Source organism: Lichenostomus cassidix, chromosome 5 (genome assembly GCF_008360975.1).
Source record: "Lichenostomus cassidix isolate B80296 chromosome 5, HeHo_3.0, whole genome shotgun sequence".
Taxonomy (NCBI): Eukaryota; Metazoa; Chordata; class Aves; order Passeriformes; family Meliphagidae; genus Lichenostomus; species Lichenostomus cassidix.
Genome location: NC_139486.1, coordinates 34,052,462 through 34,069,550, shown reverse-complemented (window position 1 = coordinate 34,069,550; position 17,089 = coordinate 34,052,462). Strand labels below are relative to the sequence as shown.

General features: G+C 48.1%; 1 protein-coding gene across 7 annotated transcripts in view; it reads left to right on the top strand.

Moving 5' to 3' along the window:
- Positions 1–17,089, top strand: part of SLC8A3 (solute carrier family 8 member A3) — a 111,051-nt gene that overhangs the window by 85,433 nt on the left and 8,529 nt on the right. For 3 of the 7 annotated variants that reach the window (XM_085062187.1, XM_085062189.1, XM_085062186.1), the window contains 2 exons: positions 829–935; positions 11,570–11,587. In XM_085062187.1, coding sequence (XP_084918313.1) covers positions 829–935; positions 11,570–11,587 — 125 coding nt within the window. Of the gene's footprint in view, positions 1–828; positions 936–2,302; positions 2,407–11,569; positions 11,588–17,089 lie in introns of all 7 variants that reach the window. The other 4 variants (XM_085062190.1, XM_085062188.1, XM_085062192.1 and 1 more) reach the window with 3 other exon arrangements.

Here is a 17,089-nt window from a genome sequence, read left to right as displayed (position 1 = left end):
GTGGCCATTCAGAGGAGTTACACATGCAGACAGTGCTGTATTTAAGAGTTTGTTATGCCAGCTCAGAATCAAAGCACCAATCTCTTTAGTCATGAGCGAGGGATGAGACTGCATGAAACTTGGCAGCCACTGGGAAAATGAGGGGGACTGCAGGGGTCATTTTGAGCTTGCAACAGTCAGTGCAGCCTGGGTGTAAGGAGGCAGTGGGTTGGCAGACCCTTTGACTCATTTTGCTTGTTCTCTTTGGGTTTGAAAGTTGTGGGACAATAACCTTTGCATAAAGCATGTATTTGTTTTGAAGGAAACCATGGCACAGTGAGCTCTTATTTTCCTACAAAATGGTCCAAGAACTTGTACAGAATTTGCCAAAGGAGAGACACAGGATCTGCTGCCCAGCTGCTTCTCAAAGCAGGCCAATGAAGCTGAGGCAGCAGTATGGTGCCAGTGGGGTGTGTGTGCTTGTGTGGCTGCTGTTGTACGTGTGTGTGTGCATGGGGGTAACAGGGTGAGGGAAGCCTGCTTCTCTGCTGGCCATCAGACCTCACTGCACATAGGCTGAGCCCTGAGACAGTTTGCTGGGGGGTTGTTTTTGTCTAACTTCACTTGGCACAGTATAGCCTGCCATTCTGCCTTTGGGTCAAACAGAAAATTGGCCACTGTCACTTGCAGAAAGGGGGCTTTAGCCTTTCTCAAGGGCCATGTTGAGTTTGTTCAGTGGGTGAGAAAACTTTGACTCTCTAATGTACCCATTTAACTCCTTCCTTCCTCTACTTTTGCTTCTCTGTTCCCCTCTGCCCTTTATGACCCTTATTATTTTTCCATCCACAGCAAAACAGTTCACATCAAGGTAATTGATGATGAGGAGTATGAAAAAACCAAGAATTTCTTCATTGAGCTGATGAGCCCCCGCATGGTGGATATGAGTTTACAGAAAGGTGTAGTACTGGCCCTGCAGACTAACATTAACGTTCTTCTTTCCTCCTCTCTTCCATCTTCTTCCTCCTCTTCTCCCCCTCTTCCTCTGATGTCTCTCTGTCTCCAACTGCTCTGCCCTAAACACTGCTGTACGCGCACACCGTGTCACATGGTACCCGTGGGGTGGCATGGGGAGTGGTGCTGGGGCTGCTGAGAGGCAAAGTGGTGAGGGGAGCAGAGAGAGAAGGATGGAGAGCAGTCCTGCTTGTCCATATTTCTGTGGTGACTTGAGAGGGATCTTCTGCCATCCCCACTGAAGGGCCCAAGCAAATTTTGTAGTGCCAGTGGGAAGATGCTGGCTAGAAACACATCCAGTATCTCAGGAGATCATCACCCAGCCCTGGTCCTATGGGTTGTTCCAGTCAGACCTGTGTTAGAAAAAGACAGGAATTGAGGCCTGGCAGAGAAGCAGCTCTGTGACTTCTGAGAAGGACTGGCAAAGGCTGTGCAACCCCTGGTCTGGTTGCCACAGAGCAACTCTGGAAGCAGGAGCTGAGGGCAAGGAGGAGCTGATGCCCCACTTTGCAGCTGTGTGCCTTGCAGGGGTACTGGAGGGGAGCCAGGTGAGCTGCCCTCAGGGGGAAGAGACTAGCCGTGCTACAATGCCCAGGGCATTTCCTTTTGAGCCTCAGAGGCATTGTCCCATTGTGTCCCCTGTGAGGTCCCAGCAAAGCTGTCCACCCCCTGGGAAGGCTGCATCCTCATTTGGGGAACAGGTCAGGAGGATGAGGCAGATACTATCAAGGAGAGAAAGGAATAAGATGTGCCATTTTAAAATAGAAGTTAGAACCATCAGCCTCCTTTGCAGCCATGGGCAGAGAGCTGCCTCACCCCACTGGGGAAGGTGTCTCTCTCGTCTCCTCAGGCTCCCAGCCCAGAGTCCTTGCAGATTTATTATTAATCATGAGGGTATTATTACTGTATTTATTATTAATGGTAAGAAGAAATTGGTCTTCCAGCTAAAACACAGTGGGTAACTCAGGGTGGTGGTCCTTGGTGGTTTTCAGGCAGCTGATACCCTTTCCATTACCATCTGACACTGAAAAAAAATGCGCTGCAGAAGTCGCCTTCCACTAACCATGAGCAAGGTCCTCCTCCCACTTTTCCCTCCTTCCTCACTCCCTTGCCATCTCCCTCTGCCCCTAACACCCCTGCTCTCAAGGAGCTGCTGCGAGGATGCCGTGTCCGACAGGCAGGCCGACGCACACCACCCCAGCGGGAAGGGGCTGCGTGCCAGGAGCCTGCACCGCCACTCTGCCGCTGCTGCTGCCTCGCCTCCAGCCAGCCGACCCGCTGTACACGGTTGTCTCTCTTGTTGTCCCTACAGGAAGACCATAAGGGTTAAGATAGTAGATGAGGAGGAATACGAAAGGCAGGAGAATTTCTTCATTGCCCTTGGTGAACCGCAATGGATGGAACGAGGAATATCAGGTGTGAGATTCTTTATGAAAAAAAATGAAAAAAAGAAAAAAAATCAGAATCAAGTATCCAAACCCCAAATCCAGAAAATATAACCTTATTTCTCCTCCTTACCCTTCCTCCTTTTCTCCTCCTCCTGTAGAGGGATCGACTTTTACTCTTTGCCCTCCTGTATTCTTGCTCTCACCCTGTTCCGGTGTCGTCTCTGCCTTTAAGAGCCCAGCTTACTTCTGATCCTCCTTTTGTGCAATGCTTAAGCCTAGGAGGCTGTATTATTTTTACTGGGTTTCCTTGTCTTGATCTGTTTTTCGTTCTGAGCACACCTTTGCTGTTCTCCCTGCTCCTGCTTCTTTGCCAGGACCTTGGGGAATGTAAAAGGCAAGAGAAGGGTGTAATGCATGGCTGCCCCCTTCAGCTCCTCCTGTACTCCCCCCTGCCCTTCCTTCTATTGTTGCCTCCAGTGGCATTGCCTTGGTGCTCTTGGGTCCCTATGAAGTGCAGTAAGAAGCCCACAGGAGAAGAGGGAGGGTGTGAAGTAACTCAGGTTGCTTTTTTTTAATGGTCCTTCATGTCTTCCATTTGAAAACCCCTTTAATGTGTCACAGACAATCACAGTCTGTCATGCAGAGGGTGTGAAGCTCTGCTGAGGTGTCTTTCCTACATGTATGTCTGTCCTTGTCCTATTTGTGTTTGACCACTTTCTCACTAAGTCTTGCCTCTGGCTTCACTAGCTTTGGGGTGGCCTGGAAGGGCCAAGATTTAAACAGAGGCACTTTACAAAAAGGAATTCAAATCCACCCTCTGGGTGCCTGTTACAGAGTAGAGCCAGGTGTGTGAGCCCACAGGTTTATTTCTGCTCCCAGGTACTGCAGTCAGTGATGGGACACCTGGCAGCTGCCTGTGCACAGCACAGCTTTCCCTTGCTGAAACATCTTCTGTCTCTTGCCTCACCAGCACAGCAGCAGCCCTCTGGCCAGTCCAGGCTCCCATACACAGCTCCATAGGATGTTCAGGATAGACACAGGTTCCATTAGCATGTCAGTATCATATAGCATCTGTGGACTTGTAAAACATAAACCTATAATTTGATGCTGTCAGACCACCTCCTGCAGCCCACAGGCAATGAAGAATAATAAGGTTTCACTCTGTCAAGCACAGGCCCTCAGCTTTCACCAAAGTCCAACTGCTCTTGAGCAGAAGCAGTGACCAACCTTGCCATATCCCAGCAATCAATTGCCCTCCAGGATAAAGATGTGAGCACAGCTTCTAGGTGGAGTTGTCTGGACTCAGCTTGTAGGCACTAATTATTTTACTACTTGTCTCCATCATATAAAAGAGCTATATCATGCCACAACTTCCGTGTAGGTATCTGCTCACTACACCTACTGTGTGCCCATATTCCTTCTTGGGCAATATGTAAGCCAAATATTCAGTCCTGGATCAAAGTCCTCAGTCCTAGAACCACACTGGGGTCTCCTCTCCACATGTGTCTTTTCCCATCCATGGGTCTCCCACCTCCATCTCAGCAGGTCTAGGAGGAAAATCACAGGCCCCTGTCGCTCTCCTGCTTATCCACTTGGCAGCTTGGAGCACCACACTGAATTTTTTTTCAGCTGTCTGCTCTCTTTGAGTCCTACATCCTTTTGTAAACCATGAGCAGCATCAGGACACAGAGTCAGAAATGGGCTGCATTTATGAGGTTCCGCATTTCTTTTTCCTATACAGGTCACGTTGCACCTGGCTGAATAAAAAACAAGCATTTGAAAAAAATCCAAATGGCCCTTGAAGTGGACCAGTTGTAAAACATCCTCATTATTATTAGGACTACAAAGCCAGTTTGCTGTATCATATGTCTCTCATTTACATCTACATCAGCTGGAGTCAGTGTGACTGTCTGATTTGCAACAGGCAGATAGGAGATCAGGGCTGGACTAAATTGATCTGCAGCATAGAGCCTGCAGGCCAGGAGGTGAGGGCACACCCTTGAACAGACCCTGTTTTACCTGGAGAAAGTAAAGGACCATGCCAGGGAGGAAATGCAGAGCCCTGATTGGCCTCATTAGAGAAAAGCCAGAGTGAGAGCACCGTGGTTTTAAAATCTAAGAGGCAGGAGATTGAACTGCATTTGCAAATGTTGCTGGCACAAGGTGGCACAGTCGCTACACTAAATCCAGGGCATCTGGAAAGATCCCCAGCTCTGTAGTGCTGCCCATTGCGGCATCTCTGATGAGCCTACCTTGTGCCTGGCATGAAGAATAAGGAGCTACGTGAGGCTTTTCCAGTGAGAGCATTGTGAGCGATCAAGAGCAGATGCTGTGGCCAGCAGCTTCACGGAATGCATGCATGAGCAGCTGGCTCCGGGCGGAGAGGAGGCATCCTGGGCTGTGCACAGCCTTGCACATGCTCGGGCATCGTGCAGTGGGCCATGCGGCTTGGGGATGGCATGCTCGTGCTGACGCCAGCACATGCGTTCCTGCCAGCAGGTGCAGGTGCTGCCATCACCCTGTGCCCCCAGACAGGGAAAATCCCACACTACAGCCACCTAGCTGGGACTTTGCTAGCTTTTCTTGTGGTGATGGACGTGCCCCCATGTGACTCACACAGCAAGGACACAGCACAGCTCCTGCCTCTCCTTGGGGGTCCACATCTGGTTGCTTTTGAGATAGAGTCTCTCTGGATTTTGGCTGCTCGTGCATTTGCTCCTAGTGCTGCAAAAGATGTGGTTTTCCTGACAGTGTGTCCTCATTTTGTTGTTACTCCCTGCTTAGCTGTGTCACACTGAGCCTGTGCCTAAGGAGCTGTAGGAGTATTGATGTTCTCAGCTATTCGCAGTGTCTTCAAAACCTCCTGGCTCTTCTGGAAGCAGGGTGGTCTTGGGCACCTCAGATGAATGGCAGTTGTGTTTGGAAGTAATCTGCAATCTGGGTCACGCAGAGACAGCCAGTTGTTCCTGCACTACCATAGCTTCCATGCTGAGGGCCTGTGCCCAGCCCTGGACCTCTCCATAGAGAAAGCAGCTCCTAGCTTACCTTGGAGATACAAACTGAGTGGCAGTGGTGAAATCAGGGGTGAAATGTCCCCTGAAGTGATGGCAGAGCTGATGACAGGGAGAAGTAGTATGTGCTTTTCAAACCAGCCTGGGGCAGAGTTTGAATGGCTTATTTTGGGATGCAGAACTTGGTCTGGAGCCTGGTGCTATTCAGACCCAGTGTGCTGTCCCTGAGGGTACCCACACTGCTGCAGGCTGCAGTGGCAGGGGTTCCTGACAGACATGCAGTGGAGGAGGATGGCAGGTGGGAGCAGGGCTCGCTACCACACGGTTGATTTGCAGTACTGTCTGTGCTGTCCTGTACACCTGCCAACACAAAGCAGTCACCTTCAGTCAAGGGAACTTCTCCTTGGCCCTCGTCAGAGCTGTGGGGCACAGGGGTCTCCAGGAGGGTCTCTGAGGGTCAAAGCTCAGTATGAAATTCATCCTATTGCTCTTGCTCTCTGCACCTGCTAGCACCTTACTGGAGGAAATATCACGTCTACTCAGAAGTGTGCCTGTGGTGATCCAAACACAAATTCCTGTCTTCAGGTAGATCAGGGCTTGCAGAACACAGAACAGCCACTGATACAGCCTTTTAAGTGAAACATTTTGCACCATCTGCAGATGCTGCTCCTTACTGTTCACCTCCAGTTACATCAGGGTCATGCTGCTTTGATCCAGGGGACACCCTGTTGTTAACCCTTGCTGTAAGGAGAGCTGACTGCTTACTGCTGTTATACAAATGTTACATCTACTTTGTCTCACAGGTCATCTGTTCTTTTTCACCAATCACTTTCTGCAGGTGGAGTTTTTCAAAGCCTTTCTGATCATCCAAACAAATCACATCGAGTAGTTTTACCATGGCAGCTCTTTTTGTTGCTGTGCTCCAATAATTCAAAGAGATCAGAACAGATCTGAGATTGGTATTTTGCCAGCCTGGCCTGTGATGACGACCAGGACTGACTCAGTAGTGGCATATCAGATTGCACAGAGCACCGGCAAAGATGGCGCTTGCTGCAAGCTTGTTATATTGAAGTGAGTGACTAAAAAATCAGACAGACTCACATTCTTTACTTAGCCAAGATGGTAAATGCTGATTTTCTCTATTTTCCTGGATGTTTCCCAGGTTTTCTGACTTTTTTGTCCTCTCCATTTTTAAGAAACTAATCTTCAAATCCTTGTCTCACCTTTCCTCCATACGCACAGTCATATAAACTGAATCCCTGTTTACTGAGCACTGCAGAGTTTTGAAACCTCCCAGCACCCTGAACCACATTTCTGGACTTTCTTTTTTCAGCACCTTTTTAAAGGGTTCCTGCAGTGAAACTAGTATCTTCCTTTATGATAAGGTGCTGTCTGTTGGTTTGACTCTTGCTCTCATGGCAATTCTGCTGTTGTGTTAGGTCACAACTCAGAATGAGGATTTTGCTGCTGTCCCAGCAAGATTTTGGAGTAATATGTCTTCACACATCAGCTTTCACACTTTTTCTACAGCCCTGGATCACAGCAGAAAAACTTGCTTTGCTTTCGCTTTCTGAAGTTGCTCTTCTGCTTAAATTGTGGCTAACCTTAGCATTGATACAGTCTGAATGGCAAGTGAGGCTACTTTGGAAGATATCACTTGATTGCAGATAATGGTGAAAACAGCATTTGGAAATGTGTGTTACAAAAGGGTAACTGGGAGTCAGCTTGTGAGAATTCAGCTCATGGCACAGCGGTGGAAGATTCAGCCTCGGGGCTGCTGATTGAAGGTTGAGTCTTGATGGTTATGTTTTGTAAAAGGGACTGACAACCTTCGCGGAAAGTTTTGTTTCAGAAAGCATGTCTCTCACAAGATACGACTTTGCTGGAAATGGGAGTACAGATGGCTGGCAAACACTGTTAACAGCTGGTTGGCATGCCCTGGCTTAGGAAGATGTTGTCTGAAGTCTTCTCAGCCCTCCCAGCACAGAGTCAACTGGTGCAGACAAATCTCACAGCCCATCTTCTAATCGAGTGTCAGCACCTCTGATGGGAAAGCTTTGCGCCCAGAGGGAGGATTAAAGTGCAAAGAAGGAAGGATTCCCAGCTGGGATCGATCTAACAAGTTACACATATCAAAACATTGATGAAATTATTTGACTTGGTGTAAAGATCCATACCCGTTTAAAATAAGCTGTATTGATACATGAACACATGTGCTGCGGTTTTCTTAAGGGTGGGCAGATGCTAAGAAACACCTTCTTCATTAACTCGCCCAGCTGCTGATGAGAACAGCAAAAAAAAGTTAGATTGCTGTTACCTCATTCCCTCAAGGTTTGATAATTTGCTCACAGCTCTGTGATTAAGCTGAACACTGCTGATTCTCCTGATGGAGAGGAGTTTCTTGGAGTCTGCAAGAGCTTTGCTATTGACTTCAATAATAATAGCATTCAGGTTAATGCTGCAAAATCTCTGTCTTATTTAGCCTATAAAAAACCCCGTGTTTACAGCTCTTCACAATCTCTTAGGGAGAAAGTTTGTTTGCCTCAGTGAACAGATCTGGAGGTGAGCCTGTGGACAGTTATACCTGGAAGATGGAGGATCCTTATCTCTTTGGGAACTGAGCCTGTCCTATGGTCACTTCATGTTCGCCTTTGAGTGTGCAGGGGGTGGAGGCAGTGTGTTCTGCTTGCCTTTGGCTTCCTGTGACTGCCCTGCTGTGTGACTGAGAGTGTCCTCAAAATTCATCCTCCCCTCTCATTTCAGCTCACTCTCTAAATCCCAAGCCTTTAACAAGGATACTCTTATCTACACAGTGGCTTCTCCGAGTCTTTAGGGATACTGATTAGAAAAGATTTATGTTAATGAAGAACGAGTGTAGAATAAAGCATGCAGCGCTGTCAAATCTCTCAGTGAGGTAAACAGCAGAGAAAAGTATTTCACTGTTTAGAAAAAGGCTGGGACACACATTGAGCACATCGGTTTGCTGTAAGCTACAGGATTGCTGGATTGCTGGATTGCTGGTTTACTTCAGTCCCAAGCCTGGTTCCTCTTGGTTTAAGCTCTTTGGAATTAAAACAGAAGGGAATTAAATTCCTGATCTGTAACCCACACCAACATGCATGTCACAGCACAATTTGACCCCAAAGTATACCAAAAACGTGCAGATGAAATAGCTTATTAGAAAACAAGTTTTTTTAACAGCTTTTTAAAATTCAAATCTAAATTGTCCACTTTCAGGGATGGCAGGGGAAGCAGAGTTCGTGCATGCAATTTTGACTGCACCTAGTCAAAATGAAACCTTCAGGGCAGAGAAACCCCAGTGAAGAAGAAACTGGGATCCAGAGCTGAAGGCTTTGGGTCCTCCTGGGTGAGTCAGTGTCACAGCCCCTTATCTGCAGGCACACGTGTTTGTCCACAATCACACCATGCAAGGGTTAGGTAAGGGATACTTGGGACTGCTATTTTGGATTTGGCTGTGGAGCTAATTTTAGCAGTTCCCTGTAAGAGTACGCATGTCAAGCCTCTGAGACTACCTGAGATGCCAAGAGCAGTGAGGTGGCCTGGCTTGGCCTCACAAGGAGCATGATGTGCAGAGCAGCAGTGCAGGAGAGGGAGAGGTGCCGTGGGGAGGACTGGAGGGATGCAGCCCAGGAGAGGGAGAGTGGAGGGAGGCTTGTGGGATGGGAACAGCACGGAGGCCGTCAGTGAAGCTGGTACAGGTACAGCATCCCCAGATGGGCTGTCAGGAAACATTACAGGTCAGGGCTAAGGGCACATTAGCAGATGTGTGTGCAGGAAGGAAGCTTTAGTCCGTGAAATCATTTTCTTGCTTGCGTGCACAGCATTCACTCAGAAACATAAAGATAAAATAATCCCTTGGTTTTCTGCATGCTGTATTTTTGATGTTTCATTCATAGCTTTATAGGCTTCTTCAAATATTCATGTATCATATCATAAGTGAAAGGGAGAAAAATTGTTCTTTTGCAGGCTCCTCATTTGAGGAAAAAAAATAAACTCAAATCCCAGAGTAGTATAATAAAAGTTTTAAAAAACATGAGGGACCAATGATTTTTTTTAACCACAGTAGCTTAGGGTCCCAGTAATATTTCATTGTATTATATTTGAACACCAAATTGACCCATTGTACTAATGCTTGTAATTGCAAAAGGCAAATTAAATTTCCGCACATTGTCTGGGGAACCAGAAGACCATGGAATAGTAAGGAGGTCACACGACAGCATGAATTGCAGCAGAACAAAGTTACAAAGAGACTCCAGATTCATGCTACCAGGGGTAGTGATGAGCCTGTTGGAGACTTCCAGGAGAGGTGTGTGGAAGACAGGAGGTGGTACAGGCAGAGTGAACATCTCATTGCATCTTATGGCTCAGTGGCACTGTACTTGCTGAAGAACATACTCATGAACATTTTCCCCAAAGGTTTTTGACTCTCAAAAGGAATTGACCCTGAAACACAAGGGATGTTCAGTAAGGAGCCTCTTCATTGCCCCTTCCCCTTTCACTGTGCCTCTCCCTGCCTGCATGGACAAAGGAGATCTCTTGGAATGCCCACAGTATTTCCAGATGGGGATGAAGATCTTGACTAGGTCAGTGTCTCTCTGCAGACGGCTGGGAAGGCTGTGCCCATGGATGCTGCTTAACAGAGCAAGGAAGTGACTGGGTGTCAGGACTTAGGATTAGTTTCCCTGGTTCTGCCATGGATGCGCTGTGCAACCTTTGATAAATTGCTTAGGAAATCACTTTCAAATGGCACAGATACAATTAGGTGCATCTATATAAAAGTGCCTGCTTTTCAGAGGCCTGAACCGGCAAGTCTGGGAAAATCAGCACTTTTGGACTCCAGCCCACTTCTGAGTTTGCAAAATGCTCCCTTTAGCTTCTTTTTGCTTGCTTCACCATCTGTCAAATAGGGCTGTTAATACTGACTCAGTCTTTGTACAGAGTTTTAAGCTTCTGAGACTAAAAGTGCATGATAATAAGTGTTAGTAATTACAATACTGTCATCACATGCAACCAAGTCTTGGGGGACTAGTTTGCTGTTTGAAAGACAAGAAGTTAAAGCTAAGGCACAGAGTTGGTGCTTGGCCTGTCTCAAAGAGCATTCAAGGTTTTTTGCTATATGGACTCTGCTGTAGCTAGTTTGATACCTGGATGTAGGCAGTGGCTGTCTCTGGATAACACTTCAGAGGGATCCAGCCAGATCTTTCTTTGTGACAGCTCTGGGGAGTTGGAAAATCAAGAGAGGAGAGGGTCAGGGGTTCACTGCCCAAGGGGGCTGGGCTGTGTCTGTATGGAAAGCCATGGTAAGGTCATCCCTTGCAAGGACCTTTGCCCCTTTTTCTCCTTTCCTCCCACCTCAAATCTTACAGGACCATGCAGCTGCCTCCCACTGCGATGGGATTGCATGGCCTGTGTCCATGCAACACTGTAAGGCAGACCAGCAATTTGGAACAAAGATAGCCAGAAGGACTCAAACAGTGATGCTTTACATGTGCCTATGCTCCTCTAGGCAGCCTGACCCTCTGAAAGTGGTACCTGTGGGGTATGGGATAGGTGTAGGTGAGCCAGGGCATCATCCCAAGGGATTGTGCATGGCCATGTTACCCCCTGCCTCTTTTGACACTGGAGGCCACCTGTTTTATCAATGCCTCCCTCTGATGCTGCGCTTCTCAATGAGCTGCCCATCTCCTTTTCTTAATACCTACAAGTTTATTAGGGCTCCTCAGCTGTGTCAAGCCCTGCCATAGCCACACATACCTGGCTTAAGAGGGGGCACCTCCCATGCCTTTGGGTCAGTTAGGGTTGTGTCAGGCCCCAATGGCAAGTGTAACTGCCCTCCTCCCTCCCTTTCCCTCCTTGCCACTTCCCCCCAGCTGCATCCCATCCCTCTGGCTTTGCTTGGGGGGAGGGGGTGACTTTGGGTATCCAGTGCCATGGTGCTCACTGGAGCACTGCAGTCTCCTCTCCATCTTGCTGCTGTGGTGTCTGCTCCCCAGCTTGTGCCCGACATGCAGCCCTGGTGAGCTTGCACACTGCCTTGCACCATGTCCATTGCTCACTGACAGCCTTCATCTGCAAAACAGCTTTTTCCCGTTGAATATTAACTTTTTCCTTCTTTTTCTTCTCTCTCCCTGTCTTTCTCATGTTTTTCTCTCCCCACAGCCCTACTGCTCACGCAAGGTAAGTGCTTTTTCTCCTTTCCTCTGGCTGCTCTGGCTCTCTGTTTGTCCCCTTTGGTCAGACCCTCCCCCCCTCCAACGTTTGCTGTGTTGCTGTTTGTTTGTGTTTGCTGTGCTGTAGACAAACCCCAGCTCATGGTGTTTGTGTCTAGCAGGAAATAGTTAAGAGCAATACAATTAAGAAAATAACAGTGATTGATTGACATCTAGGAGCATTTCCCGCATTCCAGATTTTTGGAATTCCCCCTGCAGTTTGGGGGAAATGACCCAGACAGAGTTGCAAAGCAACACATGCAGCTGTGGCTAGTCTCAAGCTGTGACTTAAGCCTCTCCATAGGTTACTCTTAGGTACCTAAAGTGTTTGGGTTGTGTTTGGTGTACCTAAGGTGTTTGGGTTGTGCTAATGCACTGGGGAACACGGGGATTTCTTCAGGGAGGTAGCATTCCTGAAGTGCAGGACAGTGTTGCCTGGGGTGGGTGAGGGTACAAGGTTATGCAGGTGTCCCCTTCCCGTGGAGGTCACATGTCACCCCTCGGTGCCTTCACCCGTGTGCTCTCCACCTCCCATCCTGGGGGGTCCCTGGGGTGTGCCCAGCGCCAGAGCAGTACTGCCAGAGCCTCATCAGCATCAGCACCATTTCTGTCCTCGACCTCAGCTCTGGCTCTGCATTCTTCATCTCCTCTCCCTGTCTCAGGATATAATGTGTTTTAATACTGAGCCTCTCTTCCTTGCCCGAAATCCCCATTACACTGGTCTGTCTTTATCCCGTTGTGGTGCAATGTACGCCTCCTGTATTGTTGTTATTCCTTCGATTCCAGATGTGATTGGTGTTGAATTTGCACTAAAGAAACATTTCTTGAAAGATAAGGGCAGGCATGCAGGGTGCAGAGAGGAGCTCAAAATCCCACAGGTTTGTGAGCAGAGCTGAAAACCAAAGCCATTTGTGATGCCTGAGCTGTGCTGCAAATCAAAGGAGCAGCATCTGCCACGCAGACTTCAGACCTGCCCCTTTTCAGAGGATGCCGAATCTGCTGCGCAGGGGATGTCCTCAGCCCGTTGGCTATTGGACTAATTAGAAAATTTCTAGTGGCAGGCAGAAATCCCCAGTTCCCCAAATACCAGCTTAGGGTGTTTATAGAAAACTCCTCAGAATGGTCTGGATGGTTTCCTTTGTTACCCCTTCAGATCCGGGAGGACTGGAAATAAGTTGAGCACAGCCTCCTTCCCAGTAATTTCATTGCTTTAATTCAGTAGCTGCCTAATTTGATCAGAACCCCAGGAACCAAATTATTTCTATTAAAATAACATAACTTTCCTCCCTCTGTTGTGATCCAGCCTGATTGCTTTTGGCAGCCTGTATTGGAGAACTTGGTCACCAGCTATGAAAAGTTACTTTTCAGTTCATAAGGGAAAGCCTCCTGTGTGTTTGATGGGGGTCCCTGGCATGCCCCAGGCTGCCCTCTGTGCATGTGACGTGTGTGGGGCTGGTGGTGCTTGGCCTCCACATGTGCTTCAATCCAGCAGCCAGCCAGCAAGCAGGCACGTGCTGGAGTGTCACTCAGCAGCAATCATGGCTAATCAGCAGGGAGAGAAGTGACGTCCTCGTTTAGTCCATGTCATGTTAGATTTAGGTTACATGGGCACGTGGGAATCTTTGTTTAAAAACTGCATTATTGAACGTTTCGGTGGAATCCGTCAGTCCCACGCCTCGTCCCTTTCCTCCTAGAGCAGCTTGAGCAGCACTTCCTAGGCAGCACTCTGTTCCTGGGGATGTGTCCCTGGGACTGCTGGGTGTCCTGGCTCTCCTCTGCAGCCCTGGGAAATTCCCCCCACCCATGGCACTGCTTTTGCAGCCCCCGCAGGGCTAGCAGCTGTACAGCCCTTGCTCACAGGGGTGACCCCTTCTCTTCACTGAAGCTGTGGGTGCCCTGAAGGATGAGCCCAAGTGACAATCCCTCTCTTGTCCCAGGAGCCCTTACCTGGGGAGAAATGAGGGATCCTGACTTTGGCCCCGCTGGCCTCGCAGGGCCCTCAGAAAGAAAATAGGGCTGTGAATTTTACACAAGGTGAAGTAGCTGGGAAGGGCACAGGTCCTGCTCAGCATTTACTTCTTCGAAATAGGCTCTCTGAGCCAGACTTGCAAGGCCATGCGATGCTTGGCCGTATGTCCAGTGCCAGTGTTCAGGCTTCAGAGTAGTATGGGGTAGCTGCGGAGAGACTCAAGAGTCTGGGGGTTTTTTTAACTTTCTGTTTTGACGCTGGCAATGATGTCTCTGTATACTCTTTATACAGGGAAGTATTTGATACCAAAGTGCATGGGTACTCCAGTTGTCCCTGCCTTTGCCAGCAGTGGAAGAACTGCTCTGAAAGTCCTTCTGGCCTTTGCAAAAGTCACTGAAAGCCTGAGCACTGCCTTTGTTTGAAAGTTCTTGGGCTCAGGTGTTCCAGATCTTTAAAGGGATGTGGAATTATCTAAATGGTGGGTACTTCTATATCATAATTTCTATATATTCACCCAGTTCAAAGAAAATATTTCTAAATATGTTACTTTATTTATACATTAAAACTCCCATGTCCACTTTGCAGTGGGAAAGACTGGGGAACAAAGATGCTAGTTGTCTGGACAGTCAGGGATGGTCATGTCAGCAGCAATCCCAAGGCAGAGCCAGAAGTGGAATAATGCTCAGTTCCCAGCCCTGTGCCTTAGCCTCCCTCTCATGAATGTGCATCATTTCCCAGTTAGCACTAAGGAATGCTGGGGCATGTATATGGGGTGTATCATGTCTCAAAAATAGCTTTCAGGCCTAAGTAAGCAGATTCCTTATATTTTAGAAAGCAGCCTGGGCTGCCAGTGCTTGTACATGTGCATGCGCCTCAGTAAAGGGTATATCCATATGCTAATCTCCAAAGCCAGAGTGTCTTTTAGCCAGAAGTCTTCCCCACTTGTGACTGACAGCTTGACAGTGCTCTGGAGAGAGGAACTCATTCACACTCACTATTTACGTTGTTTAGCCAGGATTATATCTTATTAAGCCACAACAACAAAAAAAAATCCCATTTTAATTGTTGTTTCAATTTCTTCCTAGCAGCACAGTCCCCAAAAGGGGTGACCTTCATGCAGATACATGCCCACTCCAGAAATGGATAGAGACAAGATAGGTGAAGGAGTGTGAAATCGCCTTCATAGCAATCTTTCATGAATACATTGCTGGGTTTAATTTAATTTACTCAGCAAGTTTCAGGGAATAAAAACTGGCCCATGGTTGTTTCGTAGTCTTGCAGGATTGCCTAGGTGAAGAGTATCTACCTCTCTGATGGTGTTACAGGGCCTTACCATTGCATGTTTTAGCTCCAAAGATGCAGTGGTCAGATTACACCATGGAAATGGGCTTTATCTAATTTTGATTTTTAATGTGTCCAGGAGGCCATGTCTAGTTCCTGTTTGATCCCCCCGCAGTCTGCAGGAGGTTGAGTGGGCAAGCAATGCACAATGTGGGAACACTGTTCACTACTCCCCTTTCCCTGGAAGAAACACAAGGAGGAGGGGACATGCTTACAGTGTTCTGAGCCCAAGAAAAGGCCTGTCATATGCAGGTCTGAAAGTGCTTTGCAGATCACTGAAGTTCAAGTCCTCGGATGGTCCTGCAGGCATAAGTTGAGAGAGACAGACTGAGACAGACATGGGGTGAAAGCTGAGCAGTGAACGTGGCAGGGACATGCCCAGGGCTGCAGAGCACAGCAGTGGCAGGACCATCACCAGGAGCTGCCAAGCCCCCTTGTCTGTCATAGCTTTAAGGGTCTGAACAAAGCAGAATAAGTGAGAGCATGGAGTGGTTTATCCAAAAACCTCTCCTTGCTTACTGCAGGGTCCAGCACCTGGCGGCTATCAGCGGTGGCCGTTGCTACAGCCCAAAGCAAAAGTAGACTTTATCCTCATTCCTCCCACCTGGCCTTTGATTTCACCAGACCTGTTGTCTCACCTGCTTGCAGCATCTTCTCTCTAAGCCATTGGCTCTCTGGCACCAGGAGCAGGGTACCTTGGTGCAGCAGCTGGCACAGCAGCCCCAGCTTGCCTAGCCTCAGCAGCCTGTGTGTGCCCTTGCAGCCCAGAGAGGTTCCTAACACTCAGTGGCAGCACACAGCTATGTGCCAGAGCAGGCAGGGTCTAGGGGACCCCTTTCTGGCCACCTTCCCCTTCCCAGGGAGGAGGTGGAGGCAGCCTAGAAGATTCTGGCAAGCTCTGTTTTCGATAAGCACAGCCAGACCATATCAGGCTTAATTGGAGTTGACAGCAGGGAGTCCAGGGTGCAATCCGCATTGAAAAGTAGGTACTGATGCAGATACAAACAGAAATCAGGCTAGTTAATAATTAAGCTGCAACTTGGCAGTATTCACCTTGACAGAGTTGACCTTCCAAATTAAAAATCTGTCTCCTAACGCACACACCCTTTGTGTTTTATTTATCTCAGCCTTGGTAGTATTCTTTGCAGGCTACCACACTGGGGTGATGTGTGACACACCTCATGGTTGTCCTGCTCTGCTTCCTAGAGGAGCCCTCCAAGACTCCAGCCCTACACCAGAGTACCACAGACTGCATGGGAGCACATTCCACTCTTGCTGCAGGGGCAGCAGCCTATTGCAGCTCCACAGGTGGGCTGGTGCACCATGTGCTGCCTGAAGTGCTTTTCTGAAAGGCAGGAACATTGGTATTGTTCTCTGCCACTGGGTAGTTGCAAGAGTTTATTCCTTCTCAGCTGTTGGGTCAGTACACACAGGCTCAATTAAGCCCTCAGTATCCCATTGAAACAGGCAGACCCAACAGGCCTGGAGCAGGTTTAGGATGGGATCTGGTTTTGCAGAGGTTGACAGTGATTCCTCCCACAAGATGCTTATGTGTCCTAAACAGTAGGTGGGCAGAATTGATGGAATCATGTAGGTGATTCATATCACTCTGGAGATGCTTAGCTCTTTCCCTTAACTGTATTGCAATATGGGTTGGGGCAAAAATATGTCAGCTGGGCTCCTAAATTTGTCCTTCCTGCTACTGCCCTAATTTCAGAGGGCAGTCAGCAGCCTGGTATTTGGCACCTATGGGTCACTTGCATGAGTGCATTGAGCAAGATCCAGCACAGTGCTGACATGTGAGTCCTGATCTGTGTTTGTCTCTCACATTAGGATGGAGGTTCAGTAAAAATACAATGGCAGCTTAAATGTTTTCAGATGCATCTTTGACATTTGTTAGGTTTCTGTGCTTTGCTTTTGTGTTGCACATTCACAAATGTGACTGTGTTTTAATGAGACATTAAGGAATTACCTCCTTTCTTCCTTTTCCAAAAGCTATTAACATTTCTATGAGGTACCTATTTGGATGTGCTGCCTGTGCCTGTTCTCCTGTGGTTTGCTTGCAGTTGACATTGAAAGACTTAGCTTGGCAGTCATTTTCAATCATCTGTTCCCACAGGATGCCCTTGATTTGCCTTCTTGGGTGCCCATGCTCTCTCT